We start from the raw sequence: 18,323 nt of genomic DNA, 5'->3' as shown, positions 1-18,323 counted from the left end.
GCGCACAGCCGGCTCCTGCCCCGCACTGCCAGAGCCCGAGCTCGGGCAGAGCTGGCCTCACCCCTTCACGGCAGAGTGTGCGGTTTCCTATTTAGGCCAGGGAAGCCTTCTTCAGGTTACTCCTTGAGCGTATCAGCCTGCATAGAAGTGATACTACTTACTCTCATTACAACAGGGCTTCCCGGCGTTAACCCGTTGCTCCTCTCCCACACCATCAGAAGGATTATCCTTTAGCGCACCTGTGTGTAGCTCAGCTTCCCACGTACCTCTGACCGTAACAAAAGCAGCTGTTCTAGCACAGATGAATATGCAAAAGGATGGTTTTCAACAACACTTTATTGAAGCACTTCAAAGTTATCACAATGATAGATGTTGCCTTTAACAGAATAAAACCTGCAATGTCATAATTAAAAGGCACTAATCCTGGCACAAAGGTCTACTTACCCACCTTTCACTGTGACGGAAACAAGCACATCAAACACTTCCCTTCTTTCAAAGGGTACATGCACCCCCCCGCGAGTGCCGTTCCTGTTTGTCATCTGAGCAACATGCACAACAGATTCCCTGATGTTGCACCAAGGCAAGCGCTAACGTTCAGCATCTGGAGTCCTAAAGCAACAGGCTGCTCATCCAAGGCTTAGGATTTGGTGAGACAAGTCATTCTACACTCAGGTTTTGGGAACGAAAGCCCTGATGCTCATACCAGCCTCGGGCATTCACACATTACTTCTCCCTCACCACGACTCAGGGCTTTGCTGTTGGTGCTCTCAGTGTACCCTGAGTCACACCCCACAGCGCTCTCTGGGCAGGGTCAGTGCAAAGCGAGGCAGGGGGAGCAGTGCTGGGGCATGCTACCGGGAGGAAGCGCATTTCCTTCACATTGAGTAAACAGGCACAAAGCAAATCATGACATGCCATTGCACAGCCACAAGAACTAGAAATGAAACCTTAGAAAAGTTAAAAGCTTGGTAAGCCAGCTAAGTCATACTTCAAGTTATGATAGTTCCCTGCACAACATTCCTATAGTAATTTAACCAGAGAAACTGTTTAAGGCATTTTCTTTGGCCTCCTTTCTTCTACCAGAAGGTGAAGACTATGCAGTTTTATATGTCAGCATCCAAAAAGGTCTTTCCAACCTGTTTCCATAAAGATGCAAAGGGAAAACACAGATTGATAACAAACTAGATGATTAGCTTCACAGATCATAGAACAGCTCTGTATCTCTGCATTTGTCACGTTGCCAAGTGGCAGGACAGGATTGTTCTGTGCAACTGCTAAGACACTCACTCCAGGGTACCCAAAGTGAGGATGACAGTTATGCTGCACTGTAATGGCACTTGAAGCAGCCACCACCCACTCTAAAGTTGATAGGACATTAACACCATCAATGCTTCAAGGGAAACTTCCACACAGCTCAGCACTGTGGGTGTAAGCACAAACATTTCTTCCCAGTCCAGTCTAGAGACACACTGCTCTACAATCAGAGTGATCACTTGCACTCAGCAAAACCAGCAAGTGCTTAGAGTTGACAGCAATTTTAAATCACTGGGATGCCCTACAATGCCAACACATCCTGAGGTGCTAACGTAGGACTGGGGTCTGACTTGCATGCACTGACAACAAAGAGTTCTCTCTGGCTCAGTATTTGCCTTTTCACAGGGCCCACTTTTCTTAATCTGCTAATGGTCAAGGTGTGCTCAGAGACACCAGAAGAGAGCTTCAGGACTACAGCTACTGATGTTTAAAGTGGCATCATTTATGTTTCTAAAAACACATGCCCCAAAGCGACTTTTGTTAAGAGAATGGGAAATTTCATCAGACTCTTTGTACTGTCCAGACTCACTACAGGGCCCGAGAGAAGTAATCATCATGAGAGATTAGATTGGCCCAATAGATTTCTAGAAACAGAGCACAGCTATAGCATCCAAGTTCAGCAGTCAACAGTGCTAATGCCTGTCTTAGGCTCCACACCTTGATTAGATCAGAAAAGGTTTAACCATGACAGCAGTTTTTCAGTCTGAGGCTGAAAGAACAGCCTCACTTCTCTGGAAAGCCTTACTACACTTCCCTTTGGTTTCAAAAGGAAGGTAGCTGGAAAGTTAACCAAGGCCTCACACAGGAGAAGTGTAATGCTCTGCACTGGACTCCAGCAGTCTCTTCAAGGTCTACATTTCTGCCACCTGAGTGACTAAAGGCACCTGGAAGAACTGTACAAGAACAGCAGTGAAAACCTAGGTGGAGTCACTTCACGAAGTAATACAAGTGTGCTTTTCAGAGCAAGCACATCTCAGGTGGCCAGTGTAGCTCTCCTTGCTATTTACATTCAGAAGCACAAGCTATTACTCAAAGCAAGCAAACAGCTATTGGCCCAGTTCCCACCACACAGCTGATTTAAGTGATTAGTACTGGTATTAGACCATCTGCCTGACAAATCTCACAGCAGCAGTACTGTTTTCAGACTTTACTATGAATGTCATCTCCAGGCAGCTCATTTTAAATGCAGGAAATCCAGTCAACCGAGGAAACATGCACCTGATCTTTTACTCTGTAGTTCATTAGTGTTCCTCACCATCCCAGTTACACCTGAAGGATGCTAACTGACCAGTACTTGGGCCTAAAAACTAACCTGTCACAGCTCACCAAGTTTGAAAGCGTACATGGAGGCAGGCCAAGAATAGAAGATATCCAATCTGTTATCATTACTCAGAAGATGTTCACATACAGTCTGATAAGTTACTCAGTGACACAAGAGAAATTAATGCAACAAAGCATTTGGGAAGAACAGTGCAACTTCAGATTAGAATCACGACAGAGTTTGTTCAAGACCTCAGTCAATGAAAGCCTCACTTTGCAGTGAGATAAGAATCCTTGTTTCAACTGGCAGTGAGTATCAGGCACTGCTAGATCTGACACTCATGCTAGAACAGCAAAGGTTTTACTCTAGGCTCAATGACAAGAAACAAGCTTGTAGACACATGCATTTTACTCCTGAAAACAGAGCCCCAGGATTCTGGCTGTCCCTTCTCAAGACCCTTCAGCTGACCAGTGCTTTTCCTGAACAGAAAGCAACACTGCAGTCTGCTGAGGCTGACCAGCTAAGCTTGCTCCTGTAAGCTGAGCAGGCCCCAAGCCTGAAAGGTAGTTTTATAAGCATTTCAGTTGAATAGCTGAGCTCCAGAACATAAAGCAGCTCAGGTATTTACCAAGCCCTCTTCCCCCACTGTAACCTTGTGGGAGAGGAGGCAGACATCCCATAATGTATTTCCATGAGTTAAGCCACATCAACTCAAGTCAGTCAGTTAAGTGTCAATACAACCCTCAAAACATAAGTTTATTGAGTAAAGCTGAAGAGGCAGTAAACCATTATATGCATCCACCTAAATAAAAAAATCCACATATTTACAAAGTTCAGCAATTGTATAAGTTGTTCACATGCAGAGAGTAATGCACAGGTTAACAATTGGTAGTGTTTGGATGCCATAAACGCTGCAAGCAGTGAAGTATATAAACACCAAACACATCAAGTTTAGCTATAGGCCAGTTAACTAAACAGTGACCTGGTCCCCCACAAAGATTCACACATTCTAGTTAAGTTTCCTTATTTTAGGCACAAGCAAGTTTGCTAAATAAAGGTAACTGTAGCAGTTCCCGGTGAACTAGGGACTACAGTAGCAAGTTCATACACCCTTCTCCTCTACAGCACCAGAGTATGAATTCATTGAAATCATGCTTCAGAGAACTGAAAGGGGACAAAAAGTTAAAATGCAAGTTCAGACTGAATGCAGGCAGCATGTAGTGTGTGTGCAACAGTGCGACAGTCGGTACGGAACGGTAAGGCTGTGGCAGTCGAAATCAAAACTAGCTCGTCACAAGTGATACGGACCAAACAGTGCTTCCAACCCAAGACTGACAGGATGCAAACACCACGTTGAGGTGAAGGATCACACACAGTGTGAGGCAACACAAGCAGGTGTACCATGGGTCTGCATACACTAGTAAGCTACACCGACATTACTGTATGAACAAACCAGTCTTAACAAGTCTGTCCCTTGAAATATACTGAAGTCATTGAGAAAGTAAAGCTACAAAAACATGATCACCTTTAGTTGATACATACGTCTCTATACTGTAGGAGCTAGTCAAGAAACAGGATCGATTCGTGGGCTCTCTTGTGCTTTGACACAGTAGAACGTTTCATCCTGCAACTTACAGACTTTGCACGTGGTTACAGCGAGAAAGCAGGCAGGTCTAGAGTTGTCACAATAGCCTAGATACTCCATAGCACCAGGTGAAACTGTGCCCAGCCATTTCATGAGCAGGAGAGACACTAGACAGTTACACAGATATTGTGCTAAAGGTCAACAACTGACTCTGTACAAAAACACCAGTAATTTAAGTGTCATGCAGCTGCTCAGAATGTGTGTTCTGGTTTCAGATAGAGACCATTAGCATCTGTAGATAGAAAAATGTATTTGAACAAAGTCTGATGTTCCTAGCAGTTTGTTTTCATGCTGGAATACTCCAATTTCTGAAAGCTCGACAGAACAGTCCATTCCCATCCCCCACACAAATGTTAAACAGAAGCAACAAAAATTATTTTGAACAGTCGACTCTTTCCTAATTCATCATGAGAGTTTTCTTTTTCAAATGACAGAGTAAGACCTCAGCTGCAGATCGGTGATGCTGATCTATGCCTTGTGCTCCCCTCTGCAAACAGTTTCCATTTCTCTGCTTACACACACACGTCACAAGCATCTGTGAGACAAAGAGCATCCCACAACTCACGCTTAAATGTTTTCTAACTACTGTATGTGGCGTCTTACAGAATCTTAATGCTGTCAGGCATCAGCATCTTCAAGCCACTAAACACTAGAAATAAAACATTTGCTGAAAATCATATAAAAACCTGGCCCTGAAAAACCAGAACAGAGTGTACCATCAGAGTTAACATGGTAGAGATATTTTTCTTAAAAAGCCCCCCCCACGACCCTCCCACCATCGATGGTTGTAAAATAAATATTTGTGCTGACTTTATCATGACAACTCTAGTTGTTTGGTGACAGAATAGGAATACAAGTCTTCAGCAGTGCACATGAGAAATGAACTGTGAAAAGGCAGATTCTTGATACGAGATTTTTGGGTAATATCTCATGATGGAGGGAAGTGGACAATTGAGATTATGGCCAACTGGTACTGGAGATTCCAGGAAGACTTCAGCTTCTTCTAGATTTTGAATGCTGAATAAGCCACTGAAGCGTGATATCTAAAGAGAGAGAGAAGAGAAGTTCCACGTTCAAGTGTCTGTCTGTATTTGTACAGCTGGCATCACTTTGGCACACCAGCATCCTCAACCACATGACAGCAATATCCAGTCCTTCTCTAGGGGATGGTCCAGGACAGACTGAGCGGTTTTTTGGAATGCTTGCTGTCTATGCTGTGGTCCTGTAACTGCCCAGCAGGAACTGCCCAAGACATCTTGGCTCCTCAGTCAATGATACCTTTAGGAAAAAGGCATCTCCTAATCTGATAATTCGGTACAGCTCACATAATCCATTTTAGATCAACACTGCTCCACTTAGCCCATCTGCCTCTCCTCACCTGATGACAGCAAAGCTGGTTTAGTGCTACAATACAGGGCATCAAGCTCCTCCATGCTTGAAAGAGGGTCTCCTAAGGAAATGAAATGCACTAGCAGCATACCAGCCCAATGCTTCCAGCAGCACCTTCCCTATGGCACCAGTGATGCTGGGCTGTGCTGAGCCTTGTGCAGGAGATATGACAGAAGGGAGTATCTGCATCTACCCACTATGTTTGAACCTGTAACTGATGGTAAGGTGACAGAGGCTTCTTGGATAGGAAGCCAGAAGAGTTCCACAGGCTGTTCATTTTTCCTGGAAAGAAGCTGTGTCCTTAACATAAAGCAGTTCAGTATCCTCTTTAACTTGTTTCCTGTGACCATCACAGTGAAGTTTCCCTCATCAGTAAACTCAATGTTGGCCCATCAGTAAACTGGTGTCAGTCTCATGGCAGCCACAAGAAGGCACCAGGAGAACAGTAGGTGTTATTAAGCACTGTGTTTTCATTCAGGTGGGATGACACTAATATCATCAAGTAAACTGAGTAAAGAACTTGGTATTACACGGTATCATGGTTTTTGCCTTTGAACTCCAGAAATTCCAAAGCAATTGATGCCAGCATCAGGAAAATTTACTGTGTGGCTGCATGGAGCAGTGACTAGCACAGGCCACAACACAAACTGCTTCCATAAGACAGCAAGGGAAGATGATTATTTCAAGGGAATGACTGCTGAGGAAAACCTTGCTGCAAGTTACTTGCTGGCCTCATCAAGTGAGGCAGAGCTGAGAGTACCTGACAGAAGTAGAATAAAACCATTTAGGCCAAGTTAATAGTGAAGCTATTTGCTGTAAACTAACTAAAGAAAGGCATCAGATTTCACAGGAGACTGACATGTTTATAATGACACTTCCTGCAACTTTAATGCCAGTCAATCCTCCTCACTGCCATCAGGATACCAAATGTAACCACTGCACTTACACATTGCTCTTGGATTTGTTACCAGTTTCCTGAAGCCACAAAGTTTGTATTTAACAAGTTACAATCGCTCAATTCATCCTCTGGCAGCTCTTCATAACATTTAGCATTTCAGGTTAATAGTTACCTATATTATCTTTCTCTTTGCAAGAAATTGAGTAGCAGCAGATTTCTCTGTCCTGAATAGCAGCAAGGTTCCTAGGAAAGAGAAAACATTTCAACATACACTTCACTTACAACAAAGACTTACATTGAGAATCTAAACTGTTCCCCTTCATCTTCTCCACATAACTTCTTTCTGTACAATGTTTCAGCTATCTCCTGTTGCTGGGTTCTCTACTTAAAAATGCAGGCTTCTTGATCTAACAACCCTCTGTACATGAATTCATTTATTGAGTTAAAGTGGCCTTTCTTAGGAAGGGTTAGACTTACATCTTTTCAATTAGCTGTTTCTCATCCAAAGCATTAGGAAGGTCTCTCTTATTTCCAAGTACTAGAACCTGAAATCCAGAGCAGAAGGAAACGGTTGCAGCTTTGCTTTAAAAAAAAAAAAAAACACAACCAAAACCAAACCAACAAACCAAAAACTCAACAAACAAGCAGCTTCAGGGGAGTCTTGAGCAGCAGTCTGCACTAGGCTATTAAATCTAATGGAATGAGATAGTCACTATGAAACCAGATCAAGAAGGAAGATTGACCTAGTGACATGGAAAGAAGAGGTACAAAACTTGTGTGCAAAAAGCAGGCATGAGAACACATCAGCTGATAAAACTGAGAACAACCCCAGGGAACTTTCAGCTGAGATTCCCCAAACTCACTCTATAATTCTGTGCTACACTCTGGTTGATCTGAACTATAGAAAGACTCCAGAAGTGAGTACAAAGCTCATGCTGTGGAATACTCTAAACTACACTTCCATTTTTTTTTGGTGGGCACTGAACAAGAGGAAGCTCACTGAAGGACTGAGGTCAACCATTTCATTTAAGACACAAGGGGCAGCTATTGTTCATGCTTACACTAACAAGGGTAGGCCTTACACTTGACTTAAAGAGTTCCAGGCAGACTTTAGAGCTGCTAAAGTTATGCACATTCCTCAAGCAAGTTTAATACTATAAAAGGCAATATTACTTACAGGGATTCCTTGTAACTGGGGCTTATCTAGAAGATTGTGCAGCTCATTTCGAGAGGCTTCTATTTTTTCACGATCTGCAGCATCTACCATGTAGCTTTAAAGAGAATTTAAGGTTAGGTCAGTGAGACTGAACTGCTTCAGAAATAGCAGTGCTTTCTTCACATTGCCAGTTTTGAGCACATTCAAGAAGACTTTACACAAAGCAAGATCTTCTGAGCAAAGAATTTGGCTCTTCAAAAAAAAAATACCCAAGACCAGAGTAGATGAAAGACTCTTTTGGTTAGATAGCACTGCCACTTCAGATAGGAAGTAGTTAGTACTCCAGATCAGACACTGAAAATAACCCACCCTGAGCCCTGAACTCAAGGGTAAAAGAAGGTCAACATGGTTACAGGGGAGTTTCAAAATGAAAATGAGTACTACCAAGTCAAACATGCACTGTTACAAAGGCTACACGTGAGAGAAGTGAACTTGAAGTTCAGTACTAGCTGAAGGAAGATGGCACTTACACAATAGCATTAACTCCTCTGCAATATCGTTCCCACATGCTTCGGAATCGTGGCTGCCCTCCTATATCCCAAATCTTAAGGCAAGGGGAAGAAAGACAATTTAGCCATGCACTGTGTTTAAACATGTCACACAAAGATAAGACAAGGAAAACACACTTTTCCCTTTCTCCTTAGAACAGCTGCAGGACCTCTCATATACTAGAACTGAAATAATCTTCTGTATGGCAGCTCAAAGCTTGCTGGCCCAATAGTATAACATGCAAAATAGAGCATCTCACACCAACTGCAAGATACAAGTACCTATGTACCAAGTCTACACACTGTGGTATACAAGAAAATAATATAAGTTGACTTAAAACTTTGCTTCTGATTTAAGTCTTCCCTTAAGGTATATTGACAAGCAGAAGAGCAGGATTTCTGCACCCTAAACATGGGAAAAATTACTCAGATGAAAGCCAGACAGCATTATCACAACATTGTCTTAAATGCTCCATGAACCTGGAAATCACATGCAGGCTCTCATCTAAGAAACCCCATAAATATACATCAACATACTCCTAAGATATGACACATGTAGCTGAGGCTCTTCATTCCTACACTTGTCCCAGTGGTGGGAGCAAACAGAGCAAACAAATTCTAAACTAGAAGCTGAAGATAACCTCGCAGGGGTTAAAGAAGAGGCAGCCAACAAAGGCGACATACCTTTATTGTAACATTACCCTTTGTAACTTTCCGCATGTTGAAGCCCACAGTAGGAATCATATCTTCACTGAACTGACCTGACTGGAAGAAAACAGAAAATAACATTTTAGTGCTTATCTCATGCAGCTACTTTACACATAAGCATTTCCTACCCATTGGCCTTCCAGCTGAAGGCTTTGTAGCCAAAAAGCTGTGGATATTATCCTTGTGTGCTGAAGTTTGTGCAAAGTCAGTCCAGTGGTTTCTTACAAGAGCTGAAATAATTTTTCAAGCCTTGAGGCAGTCAGGAGAGCAGAGTTACTTAGTGAGAAAGGCTTTGCATAGCTTAACAAATAGACAGTCAGGGCAAGCACAGGGAATGAGCCATTCCCCTACTTCTGCTGGAGCCAAGTTCTCTACATCAGCATCTCCTAGTTAGCTGGAAACCAGAATTACCCAGATGATTTTCCTCTGATGCAAGCTACTCTATGAATACTGACAGCAATAAATCACTCTTGGGGAGTAAACCTCCAGCCCACAGGTATGGGGTAACTCCCTGAGGAGTTTTAAAGGCTAGAAAGTGGAAGGACCTGACAGGTCTGCTTTCTGCTAAGCTATACAGTGTCCAACTTGTTCAGCTGCAGCAGAGGCAATCAAAATGCAACTGCTGAGTACTGAAGTTCCGTTGCCACCAGAAGTTCAGTATCACTTTAAGCTCTGATATAACTGCTGCAGAACAGTTGTACTAGAGATGTTCTCTAGTGGCAGATGTTGTACTATCTGTTACACTTTTATCCGTAACAGCTTGAAAGCCAAGTTCACAGCTATCTCCTGTAGCTAACTCAGGAGCCATAACAAGTGTTACCATCAGTAGTACAGATTTCTCCCATGCTCCCTTGGCAGAAGGTGAATCTCAGCCACAGCAGTCATTACATTGCTCACTACATCCATTAAGTGTAATAGCACCAGACAGTCAACCAGATTTGGAGAAAAGGTTGACTCAAATGCACTCAGTTGTTTAATTAGGGTTTGATATCACAGCAGCAGAACCTGCTTCTCTCCCCTGATGTTGCACAGAGAAGCTAGCCCAAGTGAAAGCTCTTGGGGATCCATGAAGCAGATGTCACATCACTCTACAGAGTGAGGGCTCCATGGCTTACAAGCTGGAAGCAGTAACAAAGTCTAACTAGCCAAGACATACTTACATAGCATCACAGAATGGCAAGGGTTGGAAGGGACCTTTAGAGATCATCCAGTCCAACACCCCTACAGAAGCAGGTCAACCTAGATCAGGTCACATAGAAACATGTCCAGGTGGGTCTTAACCTCCAAGGAAGGAGAATCCACAGCCCCTCTGGGCAGCCTGTGCCACTGCTCCATCATCCCTACTTTGAGTATATGCTGTTCAGAGTTTGCAATCAGAAGATGATCAGCTTATAATACCAATGCAACATCAACCACTTCATCTTTCTTCAGCTTGTTCCCCTCACCCCTCAACACACCTGGGATTTCCCACAAGAAAACCAAAGCTGCAAGCTTCACACAATACAGACTCCAGTATAATGCTAATAAACATCAGAAGTCAACTGAAAGCATACATATGAGTCTCACTTGGGCTTATGTGGACAAGCCTTTCAGTTAAATGGCATCTTGAACTTGCTGTTGGCCTCCAAACAGAAACACATCTAGAGCTTGGACTTGAAGCCAGGAGTCCCCTGAGCAAGAGGCAACTGTTCACATGTAAGACCTGCTCTTCAGATAGATGGGTATCCAGACTAACAGTCTTTTTAAAGGAGTAAGTAAAAATAACTAAGGCCTTGAATCCCAGGAATGCAACAGTAAAAACAGTGATGACCTGAAAAGGTGGACAGCTTAAACCTCATCAGGCAGATGCTCCACCTTCTCAGTCAAAAGCTCTTCAAGCTACACAGAAAAGGATGTGTCAATTTCATGCAGCTCTGTTTCAGAAACTACTCTAACCTTTCTGCTAACTTAGCAAGGGAAGTACACAGCCTGAGTGCCTGTCGGTTTCCTGTTCCTGCCCTGAAAGCCCTGTGTGTGAGTTGTCCACTTGAGCCAGCTGCAGTATGTATAGCTCAGCAGCAGATGGTTAACCACGCTTTCCATGTCTGATGCAGTTAGTTCAGTTCTTAAAGCATACCCTGCCAATCTTGCTTTTGAAGGGTCAGCTTGCCATGATTGCTCAAGAACCACGGCATTCCTGCCTCTACAGTCACACCCTACACCCACAACCAAACATCTCCCATGCACTCCCTGAACCTCCATCTTTGTGCTGATGCATTTTACCCCACATGCTGTCAGCAATTCCCACTCAGACGCTTCCAGATTCTTCCCTTGAGAGCTATTCCTATCAATAGTTTGTGTTCTCTCACTGTTCTTTAAGGATACAGATTCCTTTAGATTGGAGCAGCACCTCATTTGCCGCACGGTTAACGTCATGTTGAAGAAATGACTGGAATCACTCACAAGGAAGCTTTTACACAACCTTCAGGAAAGCTGCTGCACCTTATATTCCTGTCCAAGTACTCTCTACACACCCAGGTGGCACAAAAACTTGTTCTGAGTCTCTTAAAACCTACACTACGGAGTCACTCAGAGTTTGAGTGTCAGCTTTCTGTACTGCTTCGTAGGCGAGACAAGCCAGGCTATCTGACACACTTTCTGAACTGTCAGAAACAGAAGGAAAGGGTAGCAGGCACTTTCCTTCACTGAGCTGCCTCCAGAACACAAGCACACCCTTTCTCTCTGGGAGGTTTGGAGGCTGTGGATTGAGGAGAGGCAGGCACTTCATAGCTTTGAGAGTCACACCTGACTACAGGTTTTGAGCACATTGATCAACTCCTCGTTCAAAGAACCCTTTGTGGTGCTCCCCTGTTCAATTAGTGTAACTAAAGAAGGCTACTGGCAGTCATCTCATCTATATCTTTTGACCTTACCACAGGTCAAAAATGGTTAAAAAGATTGTAATAGATTTTGCTAGCAGGCAGTAATCTCCTTTGATAGGTTCTGCTATTTTATCCAACTGTCTCACCTCTGAAACAGTTCTCTAAACCCACAATTTAGAGGGCTTTTGTTTACTACCTCTGCAGAAGAAAACAAAGAATTCAGCTGCATCTTAAGAATATTCACATGCAAAAGTTACTCACACAGCAGAACAAGAAAATGCTGTTATTAGCAAGCAGTTCTGTTTGAATCAGACTTCCCTCTGTCCCCCCAGAGCAGATTACTCAGCCCTATCACTGTGTGTTCACTATACAATGCATACTCCTTCTAAAACAGGCATCAGCTTTAAAACAAGTTTGATAAGCACAGAAATATTTTCAATTCCCCGTCTGAAAGTGCTTGGCTGTCATCCTACGCTGTAGATTGCTCAAACACTCATCAAGGACAGCAAGAGTAGCCACTTACAAATCTAGCAGTAGCATTTGCTGTCTGCACTTGTGACTATTCCAACAAGCAGACACTGAACTTCATCCAGGCCTCCTGGAAGATCACCCTTGTGTACTAGAAGTGATTATGAATTAAGCCATTAGCTCCGAGGTCACACAGACCATGCAGCAGTAAAACAAACTGCTCACTGAAGGTCACAAAACAACATTGACTCTAGCCTCTCTGTGAAAGATAAGAGAGAGACTAAACAGACCAAATATCAGATCCCACAGGCAGAAAGCACCTTGCAGGACTAGTCTTTAAGCCTCCTGGTTGAAGAGATGCTCCCTTTTCCATACTCCTGGAGAACCCAAGCATGGGATTTTAGTGCAATATGAACCTATTCACCTACCCAAGTACTTCTGTTGGGCAAGGACTATTCAGAGGGGCAAAACTGCATCCAGACTGAACTAAGTCCACCTGAATCAGCATACTACCTTAAGCCCAGCCATTCATCCCTAAATTTCCCTCTTTTCACACTAAGAAAAAGCCATTACATCTCTTCTGAGAAAAACAAGCAAAAAAGTAGTCTTTCAGGATTTTATACAGCTATCCCCACGCCGAGGCACCTCTGCAACATTCACAGCTTCAACCAAGTAGTGCATTACATACGGATAAATCAACTGTCTAGTTTCTGTAGTCTATCTTGAAATACTTCAATGTTTCAGCTACTTCTTGTGATCATATTCAGAAGCTTGAACTCTAGTTTGGAAGCCCCAATCTCTGTGATCTAACTGTCCCTTGAAAGGCTTTACAACTGTGCTTCTATATACAATTGCTGCAGGAACTGAAATAGTGGTATCCGAGATGAAAGTGCATTTTTATTTCCCCAATCCCATCTTCAATGGAATATTCAAAAGAACACAGACTGTTTAGCATGTAACTACCACACAGTAGTGATGCAGGACCTAAAAAGGCATGTTCTACATAGAATTCAGTCATGTAAGGACCCTTCATGCCTCTGATAGTCATGAAAGCATCTTTCTCCAGGTGTTACTGCTTAGAGCTCTTGCACTGCTTAAAGAGGAACTTAAAGCCACAGCAGAAAACAGATTCTGATTTCAGTCACCTGTTTCAGACCATTTGGGGGACAGCAAGCAAGGCCTCAAAAAACCAAAAGTATTAACTGGAATATGAGTCACCTCATATTAGCTTTATTACTTAATAAAGTGAGGCAATCCATTTCAAGAGACTTCTGTAATGAAGAAACACTTCATGTATCAACCTTCTCGCCTAGCTACCGTGTGTATGAAGTGACAACATATCCTATTTACAACCTACCTGAGTGTTTCAGAAGGCACTAAAGCAGCAGCAAAGCTCTTTAGAGCAGTCATTTTCCACCCTTCTCTGGTGTGGCTTCTATAAGGATGGAAGGAAGTCACAGCTTCCAACTGGCCAAAGGAAACTTTTGTTGAGAAATGCTTAAAAAACTGCCTGTGTAAAAATAAAGGCCTCATTCAAAGGCTTTTCACACACTCCAAAGCTAAAAAACAAACCACACTACTTTGTGCTTTGACACAAATCCTTACGTATCCCATCACCACAAACAGAACAGGTTGAGTTTAGCTCTTAAACCTAACAACTGTTTCGGGAAAGTCTGATTCCCTCCCAGTTCTCTCCTGCCCGATGAGGATGAGGTTGTCAAGCTTCAGAGGTTCAAGGATCAATCTACCAGGTTTCAAGCAAGACTCCACAATAGGAAATGCCACTCTTCCATGAGGTACTTGTCCGAGAGTGAAGAAGCATCCCATTATTGGCCAGCATGCACTGCTCACAGCCTGGACACATGAGTCAGTTTACTTGAGTCATGTTTCAGTTGCATCACGTGGCTATGGAGCTCAGTTGCCTCTCATACCTCCCCACACCAACATGGCTGGAGCTTTGACAGCAAGTCTGATGGAAGCCTGTTCACAGGCACTAGCTGCAGAGATGCAAACAGCAGAAGGTACTGCAGACTCTAGTAAACAATGGGCATTACAAGCCCTCAGATAAGACACAAACCACCGAAGATGCAATACCAGGATGACATGCAGTTTCACTGAATAAGAGCCACAGGCCATCTACATTATGGAAACTGGGATCAGGAAGAAATTATATCCTCCCTTGTGAGCAAGTTTACTCATGCACACGGAAAACTTATGCTTAATATCTAATTAGAGACGGTGACTAACACAGAGCCTTAGCAAAGCAGAAGCTGCAGCAGCTGTATCCAGCTACAGATAAGACTTCCCTACTGAGGTTGTTCTTTAAACCTTCTAGTCAAACTAAGTTGGGTCTGATTAGAAACCAAGCGCTTGTTTACACTGGAGGAATAAATGTGGCCCAAACCAGCTCATAACGTAGAAAAAGGTTATTCTAGATCTGGACTGTCTCCTATCATGGCCTTTTCACTTTAGTGACAGTGCTGTACCAAGTCTCCTGTGTAATTGGCTTGAGTTTTATCTCTAGATTCCTGATTTGATTGACTTGGATTACATTATAGATTTATATTACATTAAGCTTGCTGTTGTCAAGAGCCCTGTGTTAGGCAGAATGCAGCCTTAGAAGCCATACTAAGTTCCTGGTATGCAATCCACCTTTTAGAGCTATTCTGGAGGACTAGCATCTTGCTGTGTCATTCCTTTCACTGTGGTTTTATGGAATCCCAACATCTGACAGCTACCTCCATCCACACCATTAACTGGCCTGCAGAGAGCAGTTACTCTTTTCCGGCACTCATTTCCAAATGCATACTCTGAATTAAAGTCACTCAATGAAGCAACTAACAAGCTCTTCATGCCAGGGATGGCACTCCTCCTGTAAGATGCAAAATCGTGCTGATTACCTGAAGCTCACACTAGTATTTTTTTAAAACCAATAACAAAAAGCTAAGCAAGTGCCCTCACTCTGTTTTGTGTAAAAGGTCACTAGATTCCCTAGTTAACAACTTCAGAAATGTGACTTGCCACTTCCAGACCTAAAGCAGGTAACCAGGCTGTGCCCTTGTGCATGATGACTTCCTTATTTCACTCAGTTTTGCAAGGCTATTTGAATGACACTTACTCAGATAAATTTCTGGGTGTGATCCTAATGTGCAATTAAAACATTGCTAGATTCAACTCCTAGCTAAGCAAGCTGGATAGAGATGCCAGCTTTACTTAGGAGTACTTTTACCATTTGAGACAACTTACATGGACTAAACTGATGTGCAACTACTACAACCATCCCGTACTACTTTGTGTATCTGCAGTTCAGTTTCACAGGTAACTCCCCAAAGGGGATGTGCTGCTGGTACTAACCAGAGCAGCAAAGTTGTACTTTGTCCAGTGCCATCGCCATCCAAGACTCCAGAAGACAGAAAATCTGCAGAGTAACCTCAGTGCTGAAAGCTGCACCAATCCGTATCAGCTCAGTGGCTGCAGACTGAGGTTACTCTACAATTTCAGAGTCCCACTTTTAGAAATCCAAGTCCAGAGATAGTGGCAGCCACTACTGTGTGTGAAAGAAAAGGCTTCTGGCATTCTTGGGTTAGTCCAGCAACTTTCACCTAATGTAACTAGGCAAAGGAAGAGTTAGTTTTTATGAGGGTGAACCCATTTCACATGATTATCATCAAGTCCACTGAGTGCCAATACCCTCAACTACACAAGAGCTTGGTTACCTCTTGACAGCTAGTCAGTCTAGCTAGGGTTACATATAACTGCAAGAGAATGAGAATGCTTTTCCCATCCAGTAACTCATTCAGCTGACACTCAGTAAAATATTCAGTAGTGTTAAGGAGATAGCCTCCCCTCCAAAGCCAAGGGTCTGCCCAATGCAAGGCCACAGACATCAGTTTCCTCATTCTAGGTGCACTGAACTCAAGGCAGTCGTACTGCCCGCAAAACCAAAAAGTACTCTGGTTTCCCACTTCAGTCTCCCTAAAAGAGCTTCCAAACACCACCTTGTCTCTTTGAATGCTCTGTCACATGCATTTGCAGAACAGGACACTGATGAAGCTGAATAAGCCACTTAAGCAAGCCACTCTTTTATCTGGTTCAACAGTGGAGACGCTTCATGTAGGAAGATTCCCACACCCTTCCTTCATCTGCTCCAGGCAGATCGTCAGATAAGCAGGCCCAAGTTCAGCAGCCTGCTGCTGCCAGGCAGCAGAAGTTGTACTTCTTAGCAGACACCTTAAGAGAAAGTAGGTTATTTGATATAGCTTTCAGCAATCGGGATAAGCAAAAATCCGAGAGAAGAACTATGACTGGAAAATACTTAAATCATTCACCAAGGACTCCTGAAAAAGCCAAACACAAGAAAGCAGTTGAGGCACACTACGCTATCTTCATGCTATGCTAACGCAAGCCCAGTCATAAAACACGGAGTGAAGCCTTCAGAGCATACTATCGAGCTGTGCTCGATACGGCTATCGCTGTCTTCAAGGGCCCCATTAGCACACAAAGGTTTATGGAGGCACAGCACCCTATCACAGCTGGCTCGGCCACCTCTCCTACGAGCTCAGGCCGCCAGGGCAGCCAGGCCCGCTCCTCACCCCGAAAGCCCAGCAGACCTGCCCCATCCCAACACCTCGGCTCAACGTGCGAGACCCGACGGCGCACCGCGGCAGCCCGGGCAGGCGTCACCGGGGCTGCTGACAGCCAGGCCGGACACCAGGCCGCTCCCGGCCCGGCCCGGCGCTGCCTCGGCACCGGCCCGGTGCTGCCGGGCCCTCGGAGGCGGCGGCGGCCGCCGGGCCCGGCGCGGCTCCCCGCCGCGGCCTCGCCCCCGCCCCGGCGCGGCCCGCTCACCGCGATGACGTTGACGAAGGTGGTCTTGCCCGAGTACTGCAGCCCCACCAGCGTGAGCTCCATCTCCTCCTTCCAGAAGAGCGAGCGGAACCAGTCCAGCAGCCGGGAGAGCAGCGCCAGCATGGTGGCGGCGGCAGCGGGCGAGCCGGGGGCACGGGCGGCGTCGGGCCGGGCACTGGCGGCGGCTGTCGGGCACCCGCGCGCTCCCACACGGCCCCGCTCGCCCCCGCGCCGCGGTCATATGACAGCGCGGCAGGCCCGCGCGGCGCGGCCAGAGCGGCCCCGCCGCCGCCAGCCCCGCCGCGCCTGCACCGCCCCCTGCCGGCCGCCGCCCGCAGCGCGCCCGGGGAGGACCGGCGGGGCGGGGCGGGGCGGGGCCGCGCGGGCCGGGGCGGGGCCCGTGCGCCAGCCCTCAGCCCTCCGCCGCCATCTTGGCCCGTGTGGGTCGGGGCTTCTGCTCGCAGCCCCTCAGCCTGTTGTCATGGGCTGAGTGGGTCACAGGCTTCTGTTCACAGCCCCTCAGCACACTGTCTTGGCCCATGTGGGTCGGGGGCTTCTGCTCGCAGCCCCTCAGCCTGCTGTCATGGGCTGAGTGGGTCACAGGCTTCTGTTCACAGCCCCTCAGCACACTGTCTTGGCCCATGTGTGTCAGGGGCTTCTGCTCGCAGCCCCTCAGCCTGCTGTCATGGGCTGAGTGGGTGAGGGGCTTCTGCTCGCAGCCCCTCAGCCACCATCTTGGGCAGTGTGGGTCAGGGGCTTGTGCTCGCAGCCCCTCAGCCTGCTGTCTTGGGCTGAGTGGGTCACAGGCTTCTGTTCACAGCCCCTCAGCCACCATCTTGGCCCATGTGGGTCAGGGGCTTGTGCTTGCAGCCCCTCAGCCCGTCATCTTGGGCAGTGTGGGTCAGGGGCTTCTGCTCGCAGCCTCTCAGCCACCATCTTGGCCCAAGTGGGACAGGGGCTTGTGCTCGCAGCCCCTCAGCCCGTCATCTTGGGCAGTGTGTGTCGGGGCTTGTGCTCGCAGCCCCTCAGCCACCATCTTGGGCAGTGTGGGTCAGGGGCTTGTGCTCGCAGCCCCTCAGCCACCATCTTGGCCCAAGTGGGTCAGGGTCTTCTGCTCGCAGCCCCTCAGCCCGTCATCATGGGCAGTGTGGGTCAGGGGCTTCTGCTCGCAGCCCCTCAGCCCGTCATCTTGGGCAGTGTGTGTCGGGGCTTGTGCTCGCAGCCCCT

The 18,323-nt window shown here is 45.8% G+C and overlaps 1 protein-coding gene across 1 annotated transcript; it reads right to left on the bottom strand.

Moving 5' to 3' along the window:
* Positions 1-318: 318 nt before the first annotated feature.
* On the bottom strand, positions 319-17,362 carry ARL8B (ADP ribosylation factor like GTPase 8B). The gene is made up of 7 exons (XM_062008271.1): positions 17,097-17,362; positions 8,896-8,976; positions 8,194-8,267; positions 7,685-7,778; positions 6,985-7,052; positions 6,680-6,750; positions 319-5,263 (listed from the first exon to the last, which is right to left on the bottom strand). Exons 1-7 carry the CDS (start codon positions 17,217-17,219, stop codon positions 5,214-5,216), a joined length of 561 nt encoding a protein of 186 aa, XP_061864255.1. The 5' UTR covers positions 17,220-17,362; the 3' UTR covers positions 319-5,213.
* Between the last annotated feature and the right edge of the window lie 961 nt (positions 17,363-18,323).

This window comes from Colius striatus, chromosome 15 (genome assembly GCF_028858725.1).
Source record: "Colius striatus isolate bColStr4 chromosome 15, bColStr4.1.hap1, whole genome shotgun sequence".
Classification (NCBI taxonomy): Eukaryota; Metazoa; Chordata; class Aves; order Coliiformes; family Coliidae; genus Colius; species Colius striatus.
The sequence above is the reverse complement of the archived record's forward strand: the minus strand, read 5'-3'. Positions and strand labels throughout refer to the sequence as shown.

Excerpts from the sequence above, each read along its gene's own strand:
- ARL8B (XM_062008271.1), bottom strand. The coding sequence starts at position 17,219 with ATGCTGGCGCTGCTCTCCCGGCTGCTGGACTGGTTCCGCTCGCTCTTC. Across the intron at positions 7,779-8,193 it reads AGAGGAGTTAATGCTATTGT|CTACATGGTAGATGCTGCAG; the intron begins GTAAGTGCCATC and ends TTCTCTTTAAAG. Across the intron at positions 7,053-7,684 it reads CCCAGTTACAAGGAATCCCT|GTTCTAGTACTTGGAAATAA; the intron begins GTAAGTAATATT and ends TCTGGATTTCAG.